The following is a 22,465-nucleotide window of genomic DNA, read 5'->3' as shown; positions in this document are numbered from 1 at the left end:
GTATATAGTTTGTTTATATACTCCTAGCCATATGACTTCTATCGCGTTTTGCAATCTTTGTGTCTCAACTCTCAGTTAAAAAGGGATAATGGTGCTTATTTCCTTAATCATCCAACACTCAGTTTTGCTGTCCCTGTTAAAATTATGTAAGAATTAATATTACAGGGAAAAAAAAAAGAATTCCAGCAAAAAATAAAATTACTTCCAGATTTAGAAAAAAAAACAAAACTCTGAAGCTGTGATGCTTTCAACCCATTTATTGCCTCTGTTCAACTGGCACAGGACAATCAACCTTCTTCTATGTGCTAGAAAAAGCAAATCACTAAAGAACAAAACTGAAGTCAAAATGCCTATGTAAGGGAAATGATGACTCGTAAACCAAAGTTGGAGAAAAATCAGACTTCCAAATGCATTCTTATCATAGCTTTCTTAAAGCTCATCCTTATATGGTTTATGGAAACAAGATATCTGCCCCAAGAAACCCATGACTCAAACCTGAAAGCATGAGTTTTAACCATCATGAAGCCTGTATTGTTAATGGTTTATATATATTTATATAGAAATCCTTTCTATACTTGTATTCTGCTTGCTCCTCTTCTTTTATTTTTATTACGGACTCACCTGCCATTTGATTTAGCAGTTATGCTCTTTTCTACAGAGGCAATGAACTTCAGGTCTTCATATTTCCCTGTAACAGTGACCAAGGCTGGCTCTTGGGTTCCATGGTGCCATTTCCTGCACTGCTGGTTTTTATTTTTGAGAAACTAAATAGATTACAGGTAACCTACACTACAGAAAGGCATCAACACCTGAGGAACAAAGGACTTGAGTCTCTTAAAACCTAGTCTATAAAGTGCCTCACTTCCCCATCTTCAAAAAGGGAACAAAAGCATCCATTTTGTCAGAACACACATTCCTCGCGCACCAAATCTCTTCCTCCTTTGCAATTCCAAAGCAGAGCAGGACTCTAAATACAATAAATGGTAATATCATTATATTGTTTTCTAATAAAAGCAAGACTGGGAACAATAAAAATAGTAAAAAGCATATGAGCTAGTCTTGCTGCAGAAAGCCCTTTCTGAGTTGGATAACTTTAAAAATGACCTTGGAAAATAGAAATCAAATGATCCATAACATTTTTTCCCTATTACCCCACCTCAAATCATGAGAATTTCAGCTGCTCTTCAGCTAGAAGTCTAGACTTTGTTTCCTGAAAGAAAAACCAAAAAAGATGAGGGAGAATGATATGATAAAGATTCACATTGAGGGAAGAAGATAAAATAAGTGTCGTGGTTTTTAACATTTATGTTTACCAACTGCAGAACCCAGCCTTAAGGCTCTTAAGAATTTTGGCTCCGAGTCTTCTCAACATGGACATCAAAAATACCCAGCAGGCCCTGGCCTCACCTGTGACACTTGGGCAACCCTGTGCTTTTAAGCCATTAAAACAGCCATTGAAGAGCTGGATGCAGAACTGTGGCAACAGCTCACTGCCTACCAACTGTACCAAGAAAGATTTCTGAAGCACCATAACATATCAAGAGGTAAACACCCTTCAGAATCCTCCTTTCACTTCCCAAGCCAAATGATCCCAATGCCTTTTACTCCTAAATGGCTAAATTCATAGGGATAGATGAAAGAAATTTCCTTAAAAAGCACACCGTAGTTGTGCAGATCTGTTTTAAGAAAGAGGTAAGCTGTATATTACAAAACCAAATCAACTTTTTAGGCTTTTCTGTATTATTTTTATCCCTGGTTGCTCACTGACACTTTTCCCAGAAGTTTCATGGGTATCATGATCTAATGCACCAATAGAAACAATTCTGCATCTTTATCACTTCCGAAGAATCATTAAGTCAGAAGTCTGGAGAAACAGTCCCCAAAGATAATATTTAAAAAATAGGTGGCGGCTCTTAGCTGTTCAGCAACTTACAGATTTATTTATGGAAGCCCACACTAAGTTACTGAAGTTGAAAATACATCCAAAAAGCAAGCATCTGGTTTCCATCTGACCTCCTGGGAACCAGGAAACGGCTTTAACTGAAAATAAAATATTGGGGTGCAAAAGAGCAAGATCTCAGGGCAGAAGGGATGCATGCAAAAAGAATTTCCCAAGGGAGGGGAAACAACAACATAAAGCCCTAAACTAAAACAACAACAACAACAAAAAAAAACCCTCAGCCCACTATCAAGAGGCTAAAATCACAGGTTACGAAAAACAAACCCCGTATTTTTGGGCCATATCTAATATAAAAAAATGCCAAAACATGCCAAAATTAGAATATTATTTCATAATTTAAGAAAATAGAACCTCCATACTAAACAGTGAGACTTGTTTACAGGAGTAATTTCAAAGACATATACCTGGAAATACTTGCCAACACATGTGAGTTATTAGGCACCTACTACATCTATTTTATCTATTTGTATTTAAGCAATATCCAAGCAAGGTGGACTTGCAATTGTGACAGCTGCAGGTCTTTAAGGGGCAGAGAACAATTCAGTATTTAAAAAACCAAGCTGTAACATTGCCTTACATGGGAAAAAAAAGGGAGATTTTATTCTCCCTTCAAATATTTTGCAAACCTTCTTTAAAAGTTACAAAACATCTAAACTGGTTTTCCACAAAAGGTACATACACATCTGCCTCCATAAATATTCTGCTTACAACCTGTAAGTACAGTTTTTAAAGACATTGCTTTCAATATCCCTTCCAAACTCCCAGTAAAGCAGTTACTTGCCCCTTATTTTGTGTCTCTTAATTTTACTTTTTCCAGTTTGTACGTAAAGAATAGAGGAAGTCAAGTGAAAGCCTGACCAGAGCTACAAAAGCTTATCAAGTTAAAATATTTATAATAAGGAAGCTGATCATGAAGAATTGCCTCTTTTTGTTTTGCCATGTAGACATATGAAGTTTCTTTCATATCTTTTAAAAGGCAAGCTGTTGCCATGTGCTGGCCACTGTGCCAACTGGGATGCTGGAGCCTATCAACCTCAAATGGGACCCACTCAGGTTCAACAGCTTACTAATCCCTAGGATGCACCACTGCTTTCCTACCAACTACCAACTCTTATCCTCACAACACACACACAAAATCCTAAAAAGCCACAGCAAGACCGTTTCTTTTTCAAATAACTGCTGATTGTTTTGGGTAATCCATCCCCAGCAAACAGCAAAGCCAGCCACTTCTCTTGACATGCCGTGAGGTTGATGGCATACCCAGTATTTTTAACCCATATTATCTTCACATTATACTTGTCTATATTAATTTTCTACATATTCCACATGAGTATGTGGCAAATTATAACTGATAAAGATTAAAGCAGGCATCCGCAGATGGCTGCACAGTACTTCTACAATTTGTCATGAATAAAGGTTACCCTGTGCTACCACTAAACATGTACCAGATTGAACTTACAAACTACATTCTGGTTCCCCTGACTGATTAAACTGAGTTCTTTTACATCTTTCATAAAATGCCACATGGACATGCTCACAGTGCAAAAGCCATTAGCTCAAGCCATAAGGCCCTTCCAATTTTCTTGGACCTCTAGGTAACACCACTAACCAACTGATCATTGTATTCCCTTAAAGCAACATCAAATTGGGCAGTGTCTAAGAATATATGTATTCTTTCAAGACTAACTTCCACATTCTTACATTGTAGCTCAAACTATCAGTAGTCCATGAGGAAATAGATAAAAGCTCAGAAAAGTGTAAAAATCCCTAAAGATCATTAAAAGCAGTGAAACCCATATAAGATATGCCTTAGATTTTCATACCTATGGCATCAACTCATAATTTGAAGGCCAACACTGTTTCACATTGACAGCATCTCTAATCTTGCATGTGAACAATAACAGCCAAATATTTTAGCTTGGATTTGTTTTGGGAGAAGAGGCAGGAACAGAAGAACATAATTAAGGAGGTCCCTCAATATTAAAATGGCTTATCTTGCCACCCTGTTTATACTCTCAAGTCATCCTTCCCATGGGCAGCCAGCCTCTGCAATTGGCATGAGCCAGTCTGACTCCAAGAAGCACTTTCTTCCAGGCTATAAAGAACAAATAAACAATCAAAGCAAACCTCCTGCTCAAGAGCAATCTGCACAAGGAAGTTTTCACAGGCAGAGGAGCCAGGAGAGCACTGTCCACAGCTTTGGTTTCATGGGATCCAGACAGAATTCGAAACAGCTGAGACAATGGGACTGCAGACTGGCAGAGCTGCAAGAGAGGACATCTGTCCCACCCCCAGATGCTATTTCTTTGATCTCTGCTAGTCTGATCCTGACTTAGCCCTCAGCTGTCAGGTAGCAGACGCTGGTGAGTCAGATGCTGCACTGGGCAGGAAGGGTGAGAACAGGAAGGGACCAGGCTAACTCATGATTAATTCTATTTTCAAGCCACTCATCCCTGCACTCAACCAGAAGCAGTCTCAGACAAGTTATTGCCTGACTGAGACACACCTGCTATTCCTTTCCTGTATCTGATATTAACCCTGCCCATCAATCTGTGGTGACAGGAGAAAGTGGGCCAAATCCCCACACTCCCAGCTGCCTGCTGGAGTAATTCAGTGGGCTCCTGGAAAGTGCATTTCTAAACGACCTGCTTGCCTCGTCAGGAGACAGAAGAGCAAATGACACACTAGATACTATGCATATATGATCTGGTGTAATACCTTTTTCATCAAGAAACTTTTAATGCCACCTTTCAAGTTTCACTCAAGAAGATGCCCTAGGCATGAACCGCACCACAAGATGATCCTTTCCTCACAGACTAAACAAAGGGAATCCCTTATTAAGGCTAGCTAAGTATCAAAGCACAGAAGGACAACAGGAAAAACAAGAATCAACAAGTAGGGCTGAACTGTAGCCTCTTAGAGAAAACAGCACTCACATAACTGTTCAACTACACATCACTTAGGACTGGGAACAAGCACCACCACCCTGGAGAGCTGGGTGTTTGTCAGACCTACAACCATGTTACCTCTTTAACTCTTGTACCAATGAAGTCTCAGAAAGAGGCGGCCCTTTCGTTAAAGGCACAATTATTTACCAGGAAATACAGTAACTGGTGAAGAAACACTGTTATAGTCAACCAATACTCACCGAGGAACTTTGCACTGCTGAAGGCAGGCACAAACAGCAATCACAGGGTGCAAGTGCTGTTGTTTTCTTTGATAACAAGAAAAGATGGTTCTCATTATGTGATGGCTTCAGAGGCCATTCCTCCTCCAGGATGCTCACTCACTTCATTAAGTAAAAATAGCAGTCTTCGAATAAAAGCCAATAGTTAGCTCTGAGAGACTCTTGAGAGCTTGAAGGAATTTCTTGCTTGCACTGCTGCTCTTCCTGCTTCAGTTCCAGTAACCCACACATAAGCATCCTGCCCTTCTTCCAACCCCTCCCAAAACATAATCCTGGGCTAACAGAGGTATGCTGATATTCAATAAACTGTAAATTTCAGGAATGAGGCTGGACCAGGCTGTAACTGCTATAGTAGACACCGTAATTAGCAAACGAAGGCTGTTACTTTGTGAAACAGTAGTATTGCTTTGGAAAACATCTCTTTATGACTCTTAAACAGCAGTGTTCTAATCCATGTAACTCAGGGGTTAACTGTCCAAATCCATCAATTCTGTTTGCCAGTAAAAGAGACTACGAACCACTTGACCAAAAAAAGAAGTACCCCTAGACAGTCAGGGGAAGGGGAGGGAAAAAGATAAGATCTGTTTTTAATTAAAATAGTGTTAACAAAACTGAAGCTCAAAAGGAAGAGGAACTAGACTGCATTGACAGAAGGTTGGAAAAGAGATTTTGACTCACATGTTTTCTAAAATGAAATAAATCAAGACACATTTCAAGCTACAGAAGCATATCCTTCAATTGTGAGCATTTAACTCCATGCACTTCGCCAAATCACTTACATAGTTTTATCCTCCAACCAACTGTTAAAAAGACTATTAATTCTCTTTTTCTTTTTTTTTAAACAGGTATCTTACCTTTGCAGAGTCATGTTCAAATTGCCTGTACATGCCTTGATCTTGTTTTGTGCTTCTAGATGAGTCATCCCGTCTGTGCTTATCCCATCAATGGTGAGAACTACATCACCTATCCCCACGTGCGCTCGGGCTGCCTTGCCACCATCATTAAGCTGAAATATCACAAGAACAGTAAATGAGAACGTTGGATAGTTTATGTCTGTGTCCTCTGAACACAGGACCACAGTATCTTATTCACAGTACTGTTTCATAGAAGGGGGGGGAGTTCTCTTTTCTCCTTTGTGAGTATGTCCCTGTGACAGTTGCTCCACTATCTGTCTTTCCAGTGACACAACAGACATTGGCACTTGAATGACAGGAAAAGTACTGCACAGTATTGCCTGTTTTTCAAAATCAGCCACTACTTCTACTGGAAGAAGTGTACAGTCACCAAAAGACGCAAGCAGAAATAGGAACACACAGTTTCCTGGATGCCAAGTTCCAGCCTCTGATCTCTTCATATATGAAACTTTGATCACAAGAGGAGAGATGAAGACTTTCCCCATTCTAGATTTTCCGTATAAACAACTCTTTCAAATTTCATCTGTCAATGACTGGTTATGTGCACAGATGACTTTACTAATAGTGAAGCTGACTTTTCCCCAGCAGCAACTATATAGGAAGTCAGAAGTTCAACATCACACAGACCTGTTACTTAGTTTTGCCTTTCTCTCAGTAGGTTTATTGCCCCAGTGACCCTTAGTATATTCACACCAGAATAAGAAAGGCTTGTGGAGCAATCTACCTCTTTGATTAAAGTCACTGCCAAACTTCAGTTTAACTGCCTATAGACATGAACAAAATGATCTTGCAACAAAAACCTTTGTAAAAGTTCACATTATTGACCCAAATTGAACAAAAAAAAAAGTAACCTTTTAATTTTATGCCACTGAACTTCAACAAGCTTCATCCCAAAGAACTGAAAGAGAGCAGAAATAAAGCAACATATGGCAAAATCTATGAACTGATTTATGTCCCTGGTCCTCAATCTGCATTTTATAGGCGGCTGCTAAGAGCAGTCCTGAATGGTGCAAATTCCCTCTTTGTTGCCAGATGTATTTCCTGTGTTACAGCAGAAAAGCCATAGCTGCCTGTGCTGTGCATGCAAAACTTCACAACTCTTTCCTTTGCCTGCAAACATGAGTGTGTTCCTTGAAGAAATTGCTATGGTTTTAGGGAGGTGTAGCAAACAGCAGAATTACTTCATCTTTATTTCCAAAAGTGGAGCTCTCCTTGGGCCACAATTGCACTCTAGCAAGTGAGTTCTGAAAGGGAGGCAGAAGGAAGACTTTTATCTCTTTGTCTTGCTAAATTCATAAGAATTACAACTTGTATAACAGGCTACAACCTTTTATAACAGGCTGCAACAACAAAACCAAAATTCCTCCAAAATTTGGTGTTCATACCCAAATTCCGAGCAAAGAGACCCAGCTGCTATAAAACACAGATCAGGAAACCCACAGGCATATAGAAAGCTATGACCAACATAGCTATTTATAGGGAAGCTCCTCAAACCTTTGCATGGGGGGGAAACCTGCCATAAACAGATCCCTAAACCGACACATTACAGCATGCTGACATTTGTCAGCAAGGTCTGGAAAAGGAAAAGGAACGTAAGGGTGCTAAAAGCCAAAGGTCAAATGTATCACTGTGCTTTGTGACTGGACTCCCCAAGTGAATAAATTTCACCTTTCTCTCAATGTATGTAAATATGCATGATGCTCACATGCAATCTACACATTCAGCAGTAAGACTTTAAAACCAGCCTTCAGGGTAACTGTTTTCATGGAGGGATGGGTTTACCATCCACAGAAGTGTAAAATAAAACAAACTGATAAATTAAAAATGAACAAACAACCCATCCACAATTGTCATTTGGTTTTTTTCCTCAATTCTGGTGGCCAACACACAACTTACAACTAACTGCCTGACTTTCAAGAGGTCAGTCTTAAACTGTTTCCTACTGGGAATGAAGGTTTTTGCAAGCACACATGGCAGGCAGCTATAAGATCATTTTAGCAAAACCCCAGGCTGAAAATCCCATAGAACTATGTCCAGAAAGTGCACCCTAGAGATGAGGGAAAGAGCAAACAGGTCCTGAGAAGCATGACAAGGCCCTGGCTGCATCCATGAGACCTGCTGTGTAGGCAGGGGATTGAATCTGCCTGGTAGGCGAGGCTGTCACAGACCCATCTGAATAAATTACTGGACAAGGGTGTGAAGAGGGATGCCATAGCAGTAATCTACTTTTCTAGATACAGTGGATAAGACTTCTAAGTAACACCTACTGATTTTGAACAAGAGGTCTGACTAACCAAGAGAGGTGAACTTGATAGTTCTAGGAAATCTCAGCCAAAGCACAAGTCTTCCCTGAGAGTACCAGTTATCATCCTTAGCTTGTGAAGCACCTATAATGAAGTGGACTGAAGGTACAAGGGCAGAGTTTCACCAGATGCAAGAGGAAAATAATCACAAGAACAGGTATATAAAAATAAGCAAGTATCTACAATTCATAAAGCAGGAAGAATTAGAACATTTGAAATTATTAAGGATCTTTTCCAGACTGCAGATATATGTAGTCTGGAAGTCTCAGTTTTGACACTTTCTAGATTCTGCAAATGTGCATTACCATTACAATAAATAGGTTCATATATGTACCAGGAATTACATAAGCAAAACTGCATACATATTTCAAATTGATTCAACCAAAGCTAAAAGAAAGCTTCCCCATATTCCTTGTCACAATGGAATCTCCATTTATCTTTCTTTTCCCCTTCTAGATTTTGAAAAATTCAACAGATGCAGGAGATACAAAAATACGTACGTGCTAAGCTATACAAGAAATTTTTAAATGGCATTTATAAATCCTTACTATTTTGTACTGATTCCCCCTCCCCTCCCCCTGCCCCCTATGAGCAATTTTGTTCTTAAACTGCAAATTTAACCTTAGCTTAATGAAATTATCTGGCATCAGTCACCACTGAACTACAGTATTTCCTATGCTTAAATACCAAAAAACTAGTAAACCGATAGGCAAAAGAAAAAACCTTTAACACTTAATTAATTACAAATAGGAAAAAAGCATAGCCTTAAAAATACACCTTTATTGAATGTATACGTGCAAATAAATGTATTCAATGCAACAAGTCATATGCACAGAAGAATACAGCATTAAAATTACACAACTGGCTACCTACGAATCAAACTAACTTCTCAGCACCACAAAGATTCTTCAGATCTTTGATGGATCTATCTTAATTCTGTATTTACAGCATGAGGCAAGTTTTAAAAATCAAGCATGAATTACAGCTGCTAAAGAAGGGGACTTTGTTTTGATGTTACACAGCAGACTTCAAAGCTACAAAATTGCCAAACCAGAGACATTTCCTCCTACTCAGTTCCATGCCTCTGTACTCTGGGAAGCTCATTTGGAGGCAGAGGGGGAGTCAAGCAGGACAGATTTCACTATCAAGCACCTGCTGAGGCCAATCACTCCCACAGCCTCCAGAAGCAAACCTCATTTCAGCCCCATCAGCTTCATGGCTGAAAGCCAAAAGCCAGCCTATGCCATCCAGAGATGCGCAGGACACTTCCTAATGAACATAAGTAAAATCACCCATCTAATCTCACTTTTCAGTTTTGACACCCACCCCCCCCAGAAAAATTACTTTTTTGTTGGTCTTGTTTTAAACATCATAATTCCAAACCTGCAAATACTGCCCTAAAGAACATTTTTAATGAAGACAATCAAAAATAAAGCAGCTCTTGATCCAGGATGAACTTTAAAAGCAATGGTATAAAAAGTAATCTCAGCATAGGTTACTATAAGCAATCTATGCCTCAGGTTTTTAAAAGCAAACAACCCGAGGCATACTGGTATACAACTGTTTTCTTGAGATAAGTTTTAGACTGCTTTAATTTTGGAAGATCCTTTCCAGGAAAATCGCATGTGTGCACATACATGTGCATCTATCTCTAAATCAATGTAATTCGCAGCTTAATTAATTTCTAATTAACACATAACAGTCTATTTCTACTCGCATTACAAGCAAAGAAAACTTGACAAGCATCTCTTCTTTGAACTGTCATTATTTAGCTTTTATGCAGTAATAAATGAAATACTTAAATTGCAGTTACTCATAGAACAAAGGCCTATTTGGCAAGAGATGGAAGCTGTCTTTTATCTTTTCCACAATGCCTGCCTTGAATCAATCCTAGCTGCAAACAGGTCATGCGACAGTGCATCACAATTACTTTCCCAAAGAAAGTATTTCATAGCCTCACAGTAAATAATGTTCTCTGCATCACACAAACATCCTTCAATGTCATCTACAACTTTCTCTGGGAACATAATTCATTGCTCCCAATTTAAAACTCCCTGGGCTACCTGACATCCCTCCAGCTTGAATTTTATCCCTTGAGCACTTACAATACTGGGCTGGGTATAGCAATTCAGTTTAAAAACATGCATAATCGAAGCAGAAGTCAACCAGACAATGATCGTTGTATCATTACCACTATTGCTCCTCTTTCAGCACTAACCTTCCCTATAACAAAGTGCTTTAAATAAGTACACAACATATCCATGTACAGAAAGACCATTACAAGAGAACTTCGCAGAATCACAAAATAAGCAATCAGACAACCTGTTTTATCAAATAACCCTCTGCTCTTTCACACAGACTTTCAAACCACAAGAGCTTTATCTCCCTGCTATAATGCACTTTATGCTAATATTGACACTCATTAACTGTTACTACCTTGTTTGTATCCCTAGCCTCATTTCACCTGACCAAAGTACCACCTTGCACAATAGCCAGTATTTTAATGGCATGCTCTCAAATGTACTTAGAGCTCAAATTACACTAAAAAGTACCTCTTTGGGGAAACACTGCAAGAGAAGAGAGCAAGATCTTAATGTCCTTTCCAACCCTAACCGTTCTATGATTCCACAGGAAGTCCTTACTGTATTTCTGGAGAACAGACGCTTACCCCAAAATGGTATGGGGAGGGCATGCTTATATTCTGTAGCTGCACCAGCTCCCTCACATGAATTGTGCACATCTGACCCGACTCCTTCCAGATAGGTGGCCCCAGCACCATGCAACTCACAGGAGCAGCAGCACTGGGTACTGGGATCTGACACCTGAACACCATGAGCACAAATACGGTACTGTTGTGCCCCAGCACACTTTAACGGGGTGGCTAGACAAAACCCTTCCTCACCACCTTCCCTGCTGGGAAAGAAGCAAAAGCCCAGCTTATGCTCCAGACTCCTAACAGGTTTGAGACACTTAGGGTCCAGTTTACTGCTTTTGCACTGGGGGCAGAAGCCATGGGAGCACCTGCTCTTTGTAGCAAATAAGCTTCCTCTGCACTCAATGGAAACTAAGAGCTGTATCATATTCCTCACAGCCTTTACTACAGCAATATTGTTCACATAGCCAACAGATTAGACCACCAGCCTCGATACTTGCTTCCAAATCAAGAATGTACATACCAATTTTAAAGTCCAGATCAAATTTATACAGCTGAGCTATAAGAATGTTAATGCAGGGTTTGCAGTGGAAACCACTGACACAACCAGCTATAAAAGGGGTTATGAGGCAGTCCTACAAATAAGCTAAAGATTTTCCCCAAATCAAGCAGGGATCAAAATTAGATTAAGTTCCATTTCCCTCCTTTTACTCTCCGTAACTTTGAAGGTGCTTCCTGACTGATTTATACAGCTGTAACCTAAAGTGTGCACAGCATGCCAATAACCATTAAAGACAATGTGTAAGGGAAAAAAAAGGCAAAGTACCAACCCTACTTCTTGGTCTGGCTGTGGTCCCAAGAGCAGATACAACTCCAGTCCTGGCAAGAGGGCTCCTCAGCAAGAGGGCTACCCATGCCTCCTGGCCTTTACTCCCAGGTTCTCCCGCTTTGTGTCATCTCTTCCCTCCATGCACAGCAGCTCCCTTGCTGCGGTGTGGTAGTGGGTTGGCTGATGAAGACCTAAACCAATGCTTTGACTAATCATAGCCCACAGCTAAGCATGGGAAAATCCCACAAGCATTTAGCAAAGAACCCACAAAACCATCTCTCACATTTCATTCTCAGTTCTGCTACTCATCCTCAGCAGTAACCCTGACAACAACATAGATTTTAACATGGTTGAGCCGCATATGCCTGTAGTCCCGCCTTCAGAAATTACGTCAAAACAAAAACAACATGAAGTTTGAAGTCTTACATGAGCACGGCTGTGGGTTCACATTTTAGGGAAAAGACAATTAGTTTCAACCCCCTTTTTTCTTCTTAAAAGTTTCTCTTACTGTATTTCAACCTTTAATATTTAGCTAATGCCCTCCACATAAAACATACAACTTAAATTTCTTTCACTCTTCAAATGAACTGACACACACATCACTCACTTCATCCATCCTTTCGTGTACCAAACATGGAGCTTTGGCTGCTAAAACCAGGAAAGGCACCACATAGCATAAATCACTCTGACACACAATTGGCTTGATGAAGAAAAAGATTCAAAAATACAAATTAAGCTTACACAATAGGGTAACTGCACAATGTCCAGCCCTTTTGGAAATGTGCTCCTTTATTTTTCAATCAACTAGCAGTAAACAAATCACTTTGAATGGCAGCGGAGTAAAGTCAAAGCAGCAGCCCTCAGCTTCCCTCACTTGGCCCAGAACAGGCTGTTAGTAAGGAAAAACAGTTTCCACATGCTGATGCCAAAAGGCTTATTAACTTGTGCCATCTCTCACTTGTCATGGCTTGACTGATCATGGTTGCCTTGCAGCTCTGCTCTTCTATGAGCAGGTTTTGTCTTTGCTACCTCTCCCCATTCCCTTACAACTGCTGCAGGATGTAAGGAAGCAGAAACAACTGCACAGAAGATGCCTTCAGCTTTAATTTTTCACAGAACACCACCACCTCATCATCACTGCAAGTTCAGTAACAGTTCCTAGAAAGGATGACCCCAGCTTTTGAACTTGGCAGTGTGAAAGGGAAACAGTTAACTATACATATAGCAATAAATTCTGATACAATTAATGCATTTTACATGTATCTTAAACATTTTATTCAGGTGCTGACAGACAACTTTAAATGTCAAAATACCCACTGGGTTTACAGGATTATTAAAATGAGTCAAAATTCATTCTCACCTCACACAAGGCATAAAGAAACTACTCTTTGCAAGTGTAGCTCTATTGGCATCTAACAAGACTAAGCATCTCGTCCTGTTTTTCCAAGCCACTTGAAGCATTGAAAAGAAAAAAGAGGTGAAAATATTGCCACTGTGATGGAATGGGCAATACTTCCTGAGTAACAGAAGACAACTAACATTCTGTTTTGGAGAAGAAATAATGTCACAATGTCAAAAAGGAAGTTGACAAAAGGACTAAGGCAAAATAATTTTGACATTGTGGCTAAAACTGGATCTGCAAGAAGAACATGGGCAATTCCAAAAAATACATGCTTTCCAAACACTGAAGGGATGGAAAATGATTTACAGCCAAGTGCCAGAATGTCTGCAGATATTTAAGACCCTAAATTAGTAGCTTTGACTAAGCCTTCCCTGAAGGCGCTCAGTTGTGTTCTCATGCTGCCAGCCTGCCTTAGAACCCTATTTATTTTAGCTGTCCTCTCTCTGAAGATTATTCTTCTGTTCAGAGTGTTTACACAATTAATCCAGGTTTCTCCCTAGGAAACTATATGCCAGTGGGTAAAAATTACTGCCTACTTAATTTCTCAGAGAGACAGAAAGAGGAAATTGAAAATGTAGCTAGAAACACAACACAGACTTTGTGTGACTGCTTAAAGCTTTTGGGAGCTGCAAGTCTCTCCTCCAGTTCTAGGGTTGGGTTTTTCTGGATGGCCAACACTAATTAACTGCACAACCAAAGCACAAAATTACTTGGGACTGCTGACTTGGCATTGCCTTAGGAGCAGAGTGATTTACGTCAGAACAGAAGTTTCAAGTGCCTGCCTCATTTGGAATAAACAGTTTGGAAAAAGTTAGTTGGTTAAGTTTTATTGCTGAAGCCTCCTGAACAAACCTAAACCAAAGCAGAGTTAGTTTCCTTTAATGGAGCTTAAGTGTGAATGGGCACAAAAGAGGCTCAGCTTCTTCCAAAGCGGAAATTAATTTCCATACTGTAAGGCCATAAAGATGAAGAATTCCGCAGAGTATATAATGGTGTACTTCCTCCCTTCCCATGAAGGGTTATTTTTTTATTCATTTACAGATGATAAAATCAGTTCAACTAACTGAACATCCATCTCCTTAATAACCTTAGTAGCCCAACATATGTAATTTTGTTTTCATGGTCTGTGATTTAGTCCCTCTTAATGGGATATACCTTTCCCACATCAAACATGATGAAATCATTCTGTTTCCCAGAGCATTCAATTTAGGAATACAAACAGAGTGCTATTCTATACTGTGTAATTTAAAGGTATTCCACTGGGGGGGGGGGGGGGGTGTTGGAGTCCCTCTCACAGGAAAAGTCTCATATATGACAGCACTGAGAAGGAAATTCAACTAATGAAGCAATCCCACATATGAAAGCAAAGCCAAAAGACAGTTATGTAAGCAAAGCCAAAAGAGAGTTATGTGGGGAACTGTGAACCAGAAACTCACCTAACAGAAACTAACAGCCAGTGGCAAGAAAACACTACTACGAATTGAATTCCCAATGGTACACCAGCTGCTCTTTCACTTTCTCCTATCCAGAAACAAGCCAGGCATGTATAAACATGTAGGAAACAACATGCTTGTTTCAAAGAATTGAGATAATGATAAGCTGCAACACGTAATAGGAAAATGGAGACAAGTTCAGGCACTGCAGGTATTGCTTATTGGCACAAGTCATCTGCCCAGGGAGCACAGCTCACCTGAATGCCATCCCAAACTGGTAATCTGCAAGAACTGCAGAAGTCCATTTTCAAGATGAAACCCAAGTGCAGGCCAGGAGAGCCACCACAGACACAAAGGCTGGAGACTCAGAGCTGCACTTCTGCCAGCTCTCCTTTGAGCATTCAGTTCAACACCCAAGAAGAAAGTGCAGAAGAAAAGCATCAAGGTACAGAAGCTTCTCCCACTCAACCATGCTACACCAGAGGGTTCACATTTTAAGTATAAAGGCACTAGTGCTTATGGCACTTTGTTGATATGGAAGAAAAAAGCAACCTTAAACATGTGAAAGACAACCCATTTCAGGAAAATAAGCATGCTCTGAAGTGCATGGAAAGTAACAATTAAACTAATTAGTATATATAATAATACACTGGTAGTGCTGAGACCTACTCTAGCTCAATGAAGCACAGTCCTCTATGTATGTACCTTTATTTAGCAACACAAACTTCTGGCACAAAGAAATAAAACAAATAGAAGATTTCAGTAAATCCAAGTGGATATATTGCCTTTTTATGTGTCAAGGGAACATTACAGCAGACATTTATTTTAAGCTAGACATTTATTGGCTAAAACCCCAAAGTATGAAACACTGCAAGAAAAAAATGTACAATAAAAAACACCTTCAGAAAACAAGAAACAAGTTTTAAAGGAGCTGCACATTGTTTAATAAATTCATACAGCTGTTTATAGCTAAGACACAAAAATATTTATTGCAAAGTAATAAACATTAAAAAAAATCAAATTTAATTTTCCATTTTTAATTTATACACACAGTTTGTTTATTTGACTTTAAGCATCACTTTTATGTCACTTGTTTATACAGTCCCAGGTGTGGGGTTTTATATATACATTTATTTATACATGTATGTAAAACACTAGATCTATTGCTATAGATGGTGTTATACACATGCATTCTTTAAGTATTTATGTATAAATATTTATTTTACACACACACACCCCTATATAAATTAAAAGGCATTTCTCCTCTCTCCTGGGGATCTGTGCCTTTAAGACCACATGAAGATTATCAGCTTTGTTTGAAGCTGTCCTGAGAAAATAGGAAACTAGTGAGGACAAATACTCAGGCTGCAAAATGAAGACCCTCAATTTAAGTAAATTCACTTTACCATATGATTCCTAAATGCACTGCAGGCATTTAGGATTGAATATAAACCCACACAAAATTTCCTTACTAAAGCTCCAGAAAGGAAAATGATACTGTACTTGTTTCCAAGTCTAAATTTCTTACTCCTCTATTTTAACAGTCTTCTGAGTTTTGCTAGAAACCTGCAATTGCTAATCATAACTTAAAGTCTGAGTTATACTGCAGCATGGTTTTTCTTACTTGGACATACTGAGATCCAAAAGTTGTAACACAAATGAACAACGTATAAGGCTGGTTATCAACTACCTCTGAAAAAACGATGAAGAAAACTCAACCCTTCAAATTTACTCCTTGCAACAGTCTACCATTGGCTCTCAGCCTACCACTTCACAGTGGAAAGAGTCCAGCCATTCAAAGCCTGGACTTTCAGAAGAGTCTTGTAAAATGGAGCCTAGTAGTCACCTTAGGTCTCTGGTATCTTTTTATTTATTGTCTCTTTTTTCTCCTTCACCACCTCCCCCCCACTTTGTATGTCAAGATCTCTGAGCTCTATACTACCAAAACTAAAATCAGGACATTGCAAAATTGAGACACATATACACACAAAATCCACCCTAAATATTCATTGTAAACTCTGCTTCATTTTCACATCTAAGGAAATAAAAATAATTTACAGTCTGAAAATTTAGGACTAATACCAACACTGCTCTAAAACTGTGAAGTAAAATCTAATATGCACTGCTGGTTACAGACAATGCTATTCCAGGTTAAACAACACAACACCACAACCCAATATCCAATCATTTCTCCAACTCAATCCAAGGCAGGTGGTATGGAAAGCCTACAGATTAGGTTTGGTTTTATTAATCCTGATAACAATACAAAATATTGATCACTTGCACAGATGTCACTGGCCTCCATGTGATTTACACTCTTCTAACCTCTAAAACCTACATACAGTCTCCTGAATGCTCCAAAGCTATTTAAGAATAAAAGCCTGACCACCACTCAAGCAGAAGGCTTTTGATAAACATGATGACAGAGCCTACCTTTATGCCTGTTAAATCTGTGCAGTTGGTTTTTTTTTTAAGCATGTCACTTAACAGTTGTTTGTTGTTTTTTTTTTTCATTGGGTACCCAACAAGAAAAAAATTTACTGTAGGAAGACTAGATTTTGCTAGATTTCAAATAATTTCTAGAAGTAAACATATTACTTCTAGAACTGCTGGAAATACTGATTTATAAAACTCTTCCAAAGTGTTAAACACATAAAAATCTGTATTTAATTGGTTTTTTTTCAGCTTGCTTTCGCTTGAATTCTGCATCAACTGTACCAGATGAAGAGCAAAGTTTTCAAACTGAAAAGGTACCAGAATAAACCATCAGGGACATTCACTGCTGATAGCTTATACTCAAAAGAGATTCTCCACATCAGTTGGAACTCAACAACTAACACAGCCTCTTGAAAGCAATGAAAAACTCTTTATCTCCCCAAAATAAGGAAGCGAGAATATCCAAGAAATATCTTGGAAAGCAAGACAGCATAACTGTCCTGGCAGGGTTACTACACCTTCATGCTTCTTTCTGCTTGGAGGCTTACTACAGCTGGGATTGCTGGCAAGGTCAGTACCATGCAGGAGATGCCAGGGCCTATTGCCCAAGGTAGGGAAGATGACAGAGCAGGACATCACTATAAGACCCCGCAGCACCTGCTCCTTCCCCCTCAGCTAACAGCAAGATACATCCATCAGCTGTCACTAATGTTCTAAGCCAGAATTTGACCAGACACATGAGTATACAACTCACTTCACAGGGCATAAAACTTCCTTGAGCAGTGATGCACTGGATGTTTGTGAAACAGAGCTCTTCAAGACAAAATCGAGCATCTTTTAGTCAGCTCCCTCCCTCCCCAAACATCAGCAGGCAGGATAAGACGCATTATTCAAAGGCCATCACAGGATCAGGCTGGCCACCAGAGCAAGAAGGGTCCAATGACTTCCCACCCAAGACCACCATTCAAGACATACTTCATCAATCATCAAACAGCAATGCCATCCCCAGTCCTGTCTCTGCAGGGGGAGGGAGGAATAACCACACATGTGAGGCTTAAACAGGCAGCCAGTGACCTTTGGCAAGCAATGTCCTTAAGTCATATGAGCTGGTGAGATCAAGGGTTCACCTCATTCCAGTCCTAAAAGGCATTGTTTGCACATTTACTGCCTGCTTAACAGACCTATTTTAGGGGAAAGGTTTTTCCTCATAAATACATCATTTTTATTCAACCAGCTTCCAAAAGAAAAACGGGCTCAGTGGGACAACAGAAAAGTTACAGAAGGATCTGAGCTCTTCACACAGCTATCCATCATGCCTTTCTTTACAGTTTCACCCATACATACCTCACCAGCCACCTATTAGAAGGCATCAGGTATCTTATAATTACGCAACTTACCAGAGAATCCCCAGATTTACACATGCATCCCTGACAAGGTCTTACAGTGACTGAAGAATCTGGAAGCGTTTTACACCTCTCGCTACTTGGTGTTCAGTTACAGCCCATATCTCTAATCCACTAAAAGGTTCGCTTTTCAAGGGAGCACAGGTATGTTTTCTCTGTTAGATTTAAACTGGAACTTAGCACAATTATAGCATCCAAAATATATTTAGGTATGCTGAGAATATAGTGGTTTCATGCATTAATAAAAACAAGAGCACACTGCATTAAGAATTTTAAAGAAAGGCATTAGCGCTGACATAGGTACAAAAACCAGTAAGGTCTATTGTTACTTGAATTCGATAATAGAATTTATGCATATTAAAATAACTTTGACTTTGAAGTTTTATTGCACTTACATAAAAATAATTCAAGTTGACCCAGAACAATCATACGCAAGTTAAACTATTATTAATATCAGTAGGAGTCTTGCAATTGGTTACAGTGAGAAACAAGTACTGAACAAGAGAGGCCTGCAGTGTAGTTGGAGATGCTTTTCCTTTTCCCTCCAGCTTTCCAATAAGATTGTCCTTAAACCTCTTCAGGCACTTACTGTAGAAGGATTCAATACCTTTTTGTACACCATAGTATTCCGATCTCTGTGAACTATGCTACAAGTCACCAACTCAAACAACAGCCACATGGGCAGGAGAACTCAGCTTCCACAGGGTTTTCATGACCAGAAAATGAAGAATGCACTAACAAAGTTAGGATTTGGTAGTTCAACACGGCAAATATCAAATATTCCACCTTAGATAAAATACAGCCTCTCACAGAAAAGAATTGTTATCCAAATGCTCATGCAGATTACAGGAGTACCTTTTGCACTGCTTTTTAAGTACAGTGACAAAGAACGAAAGCAAACCATACAAGCGAGAAGGAAAAAAAAAAAAAAAAAAAAAAAATCAGCATGACCAGAGCAGGAAAATTAATGAAGCTGGAAAACCTGGAACTAAAACATCTTCCCAGAAGCAAACCTTCAGTCTCATTTACAAATGAGGTGAGAGGAGTACTAGTTTAGCATTGCTTTATGTTTTTTTCTCTTTTCCCATTCACAAAAGGACACCTGTGACCTGGAAAGGTGATCAGGTTAAACGAAGACACTGAAGATCCTCGTTACAATACATATATTACTTGAAGCATTTGTGGTTTTAACCTGGAGTTCAGTTCCTTACCACAAGAAAACTCATGCAACTGGCAGTCTGTTCTGAGGGAAGGATGTGAGAAAAGTCATTACCAAAATACAGAGTGCACAGGTCTGAGCACCCTCCATGAGACAGTGATGCCAAACTGAAGATTTCTGCAGAATTTATATTAGCAAGACACTTTGGTGACAACACACCCTTACTGATCTGGTATCAACCATTTAATTTCACACTTAACCATCCTTCCTCCCAATATGAGGACCACCTCAAAAGCCTTCTACCTCACTCCATAATCTAGAGACAGGAACTGCATTAATGACGGCACTTCTGAAGAGCTTGATACAAAAAGGCTCGGTGTTCACACCAGTAAAATGGTGTGAACAGCAGTTTCCTCCAGCACCACACAGCAAGTGCAGCATGTCACTGCACGTATTCCTGAAGACTGTGAAATAGCAGCATCCAAACCAGGACTGGTGGGAAGGGAAAGGGAGAAATCAGTCTTGCAAACGTTTCTAAATAAAGGTATAAACACAGTAAACAGATGTAGAGGATAACGGTACTTCAGCACTCTCACTGGGATGCTCATTGGCTGGAGCCATAGCAATAGGGTCAGTCCCACACTCCCTTGTCTATATGCGCACATGTGTGAGCTTCCACTATCACTGCTAGTGTAAGAAGTCACTTATGCAGCAATGAACAGATATTTGTTAGCCTGATGAAGAGTCATGGGCCTAATGAAACCCTGTGTCAGAGTCACAAAAATAATTCCCATCCCACATTAGGACCAGTCACCTGGTGACTTCAAAGGGTCCATCCCAGGTGTTTGCTCCACTAGTTCCCAGACATGGATGCTGTCTCCAGAACAGCAGCCTTCACAAGGGGACAGGCCCTGTTCAGAAGCCAACAGCCCAGCCACTCTCGGTGCCTCTGGGTATTCTGCCACCACAGAGCATCTGGAGGACATCAGCCTCCTATTTATAGGAGCTTTTTAACATGAACTTCAGAAAGTGTTTAATTACCTCTGAAGTGTTCCTCTCATTAACTAAACAAACTAAATGTGCCAAGGGAAAGACCAGCACTGGTAGAGCTGTATTTTCTAGTAATGACTCATATTGAAGAGCATGAAACCACTAAGTCAACTGCTGAAGAAGTTACATTTCAAGCTCTTCAGATGCACAAGCAAGCAGTTCACTTCTTCAACCCACATTGCTTAACTGGAATGAGGAAGCTCAAACCTTTGAGAACTGAAAGCATGTAAAATTAAAATTAAAATGACAGCAGCACAAGACACATACCGGGGAGAAAGAGTTCTTCCACATTCCTATTAAATTGAGGGGGGGGGGGGGTTGGAATCTGTTCTGAATAAACAAAGCTTAAAACAGAACACAATCTTTCTTTCTTCTTCCAGACTACACCAAGATATTAATGAAAACAAAAAAAAAAACACAAAAGAAATACTAAGCAGACATATGAAAATACTGGTGCGGCTGAAAGTTTGCATTCAAATGTCAATATGTATAGTGATTAACCTGCCTAAGGTTACACCAGACCTCCCTGCTTCTCTCTGTTACTGTCACATGCACTTCCTAAACACTAACCACAGTGCTCACTGAACATAAAAGAGCTGTCATTCCTCTCCCTGTTACAGAGGAGACACAGGCAGGCTGGTTTTCATCATCTTGAGGAGTACAAGACTGGTGTAGCAATACAACAGCATAAGGAGCAGGGTGGAACAACAGCAGCCATCAAGTGCAATCTGCTGGAAAACAAAATAACTTGTCACATTCATCAGAGTCTGCTAATTACAGCTCAGAGAAAAGAGGGTGACCCAGATCACTGCATATAAAAGGGTGCACAAGAAGGTAAAGAAAAGGAAGCTACCAGAGGAGGCTAGTATTTGTAAATCAAATGTTAATAGTCAGATATGCTACGTAGCATCTCCCTTTATATCACTGAATCCAGCACAGGTCAATAATAAGTGAAAGTTAATTTCCCAGCACAGGTGGGAAAAATCCTATGTCCCTAGAGGGAGATTAAGAAAACCTCACCAAAACACAGTCTGCTCTAGCTTCCAGTTCATATAATTAAACTTGACACTTCAGTAACACAGTGTCTGCAGTTACAGGTAGCTCTCATGGAAGCCAAATTTTTAGGATACACACAGCATGTGAATGGATGAGCAGCGGTGATAGCACAGGGGCTGAGGGTGGTACATGAGGTTAGGGGAATGGCAGGGTTGAAGGATTACTGGCTTAAGTCCATGCTTAAGACTGTGCCTTCCTACTCGAGGTTACTGGAGATGGGGCTGAGGAGCTCACTGAACCATAAAAGCAGAATTTGCAACGCTGGAGGGAACACCCAAGATTAGAAAAGAATTTTGAGTAACACTGTGAACCACATAAATACACATCATTACAAAGGCAATCCCAGGCAAGCTCCCCTTAGTTTCAGGGACATATCACATGACAAAATGAGTACTAGTCACACAGCTCAATGACACTGTCCTCCAATGAAGAAGTTTTTTTATTTCTCCAACTCACCTGATCTTTTTTGGTTGATGCAACAATAACTTCATTAGCATAAGAGTCTTCTGGTTTAATTCTGCATAACTAAATACTTCTAAATACTGTTTTCTAATTTTAAATATCACCCAGTTATGACATTTTAGTATGGTTGCCCAAAAATCTAATTTTGGTCGAATGCTGCTTCACCTACATGAAACATTTGCAAGGAAAAATAAAATCACTCTAGCCGAATTTAGTGG

The 22,465-nt window shown here is 39.7% G+C and overlaps 1 protein-coding gene across 6 annotated transcripts in view; it reads right to left on the bottom strand.

Moving 5' to 3' along the window:
- Window positions 1-22,465, bottom strand: part of PDLIM5 (PDZ and LIM domain 5) — a 125,909-nt gene that overhangs the window by 80,384 nt on the left and 23,060 nt on the right. For all 6 annotated transcript variants that reach the window (XM_062637617.1, XM_062637618.1, XM_062637619.1 and 3 more), the window contains exon 3: window positions 6,002-6,153. In XM_062637617.1, the coding sequence (XP_062493601.1) occupies window positions 6,002-6,153 (152 nt within the window). The remainder of the gene's footprint in view (window positions 1-6,001; window positions 6,154-22,465) is intronic.

Source organism: Pezoporus occidentalis, unplaced genomic scaffold (genome assembly GCF_034315485.1).
Source record: "Pezoporus occidentalis ecotype Australia unplaced genomic scaffold, CSIRO_AGI_Poc_V1 ctg53, whole genome shotgun sequence".
Lineage (NCBI taxonomy): Eukaryota > Metazoa > Chordata > Aves > Psittaciformes > Psittacidae > Pezoporus > Pezoporus occidentalis.
This window is presented reverse-complemented; position numbering and strand designations above follow the sequence as displayed.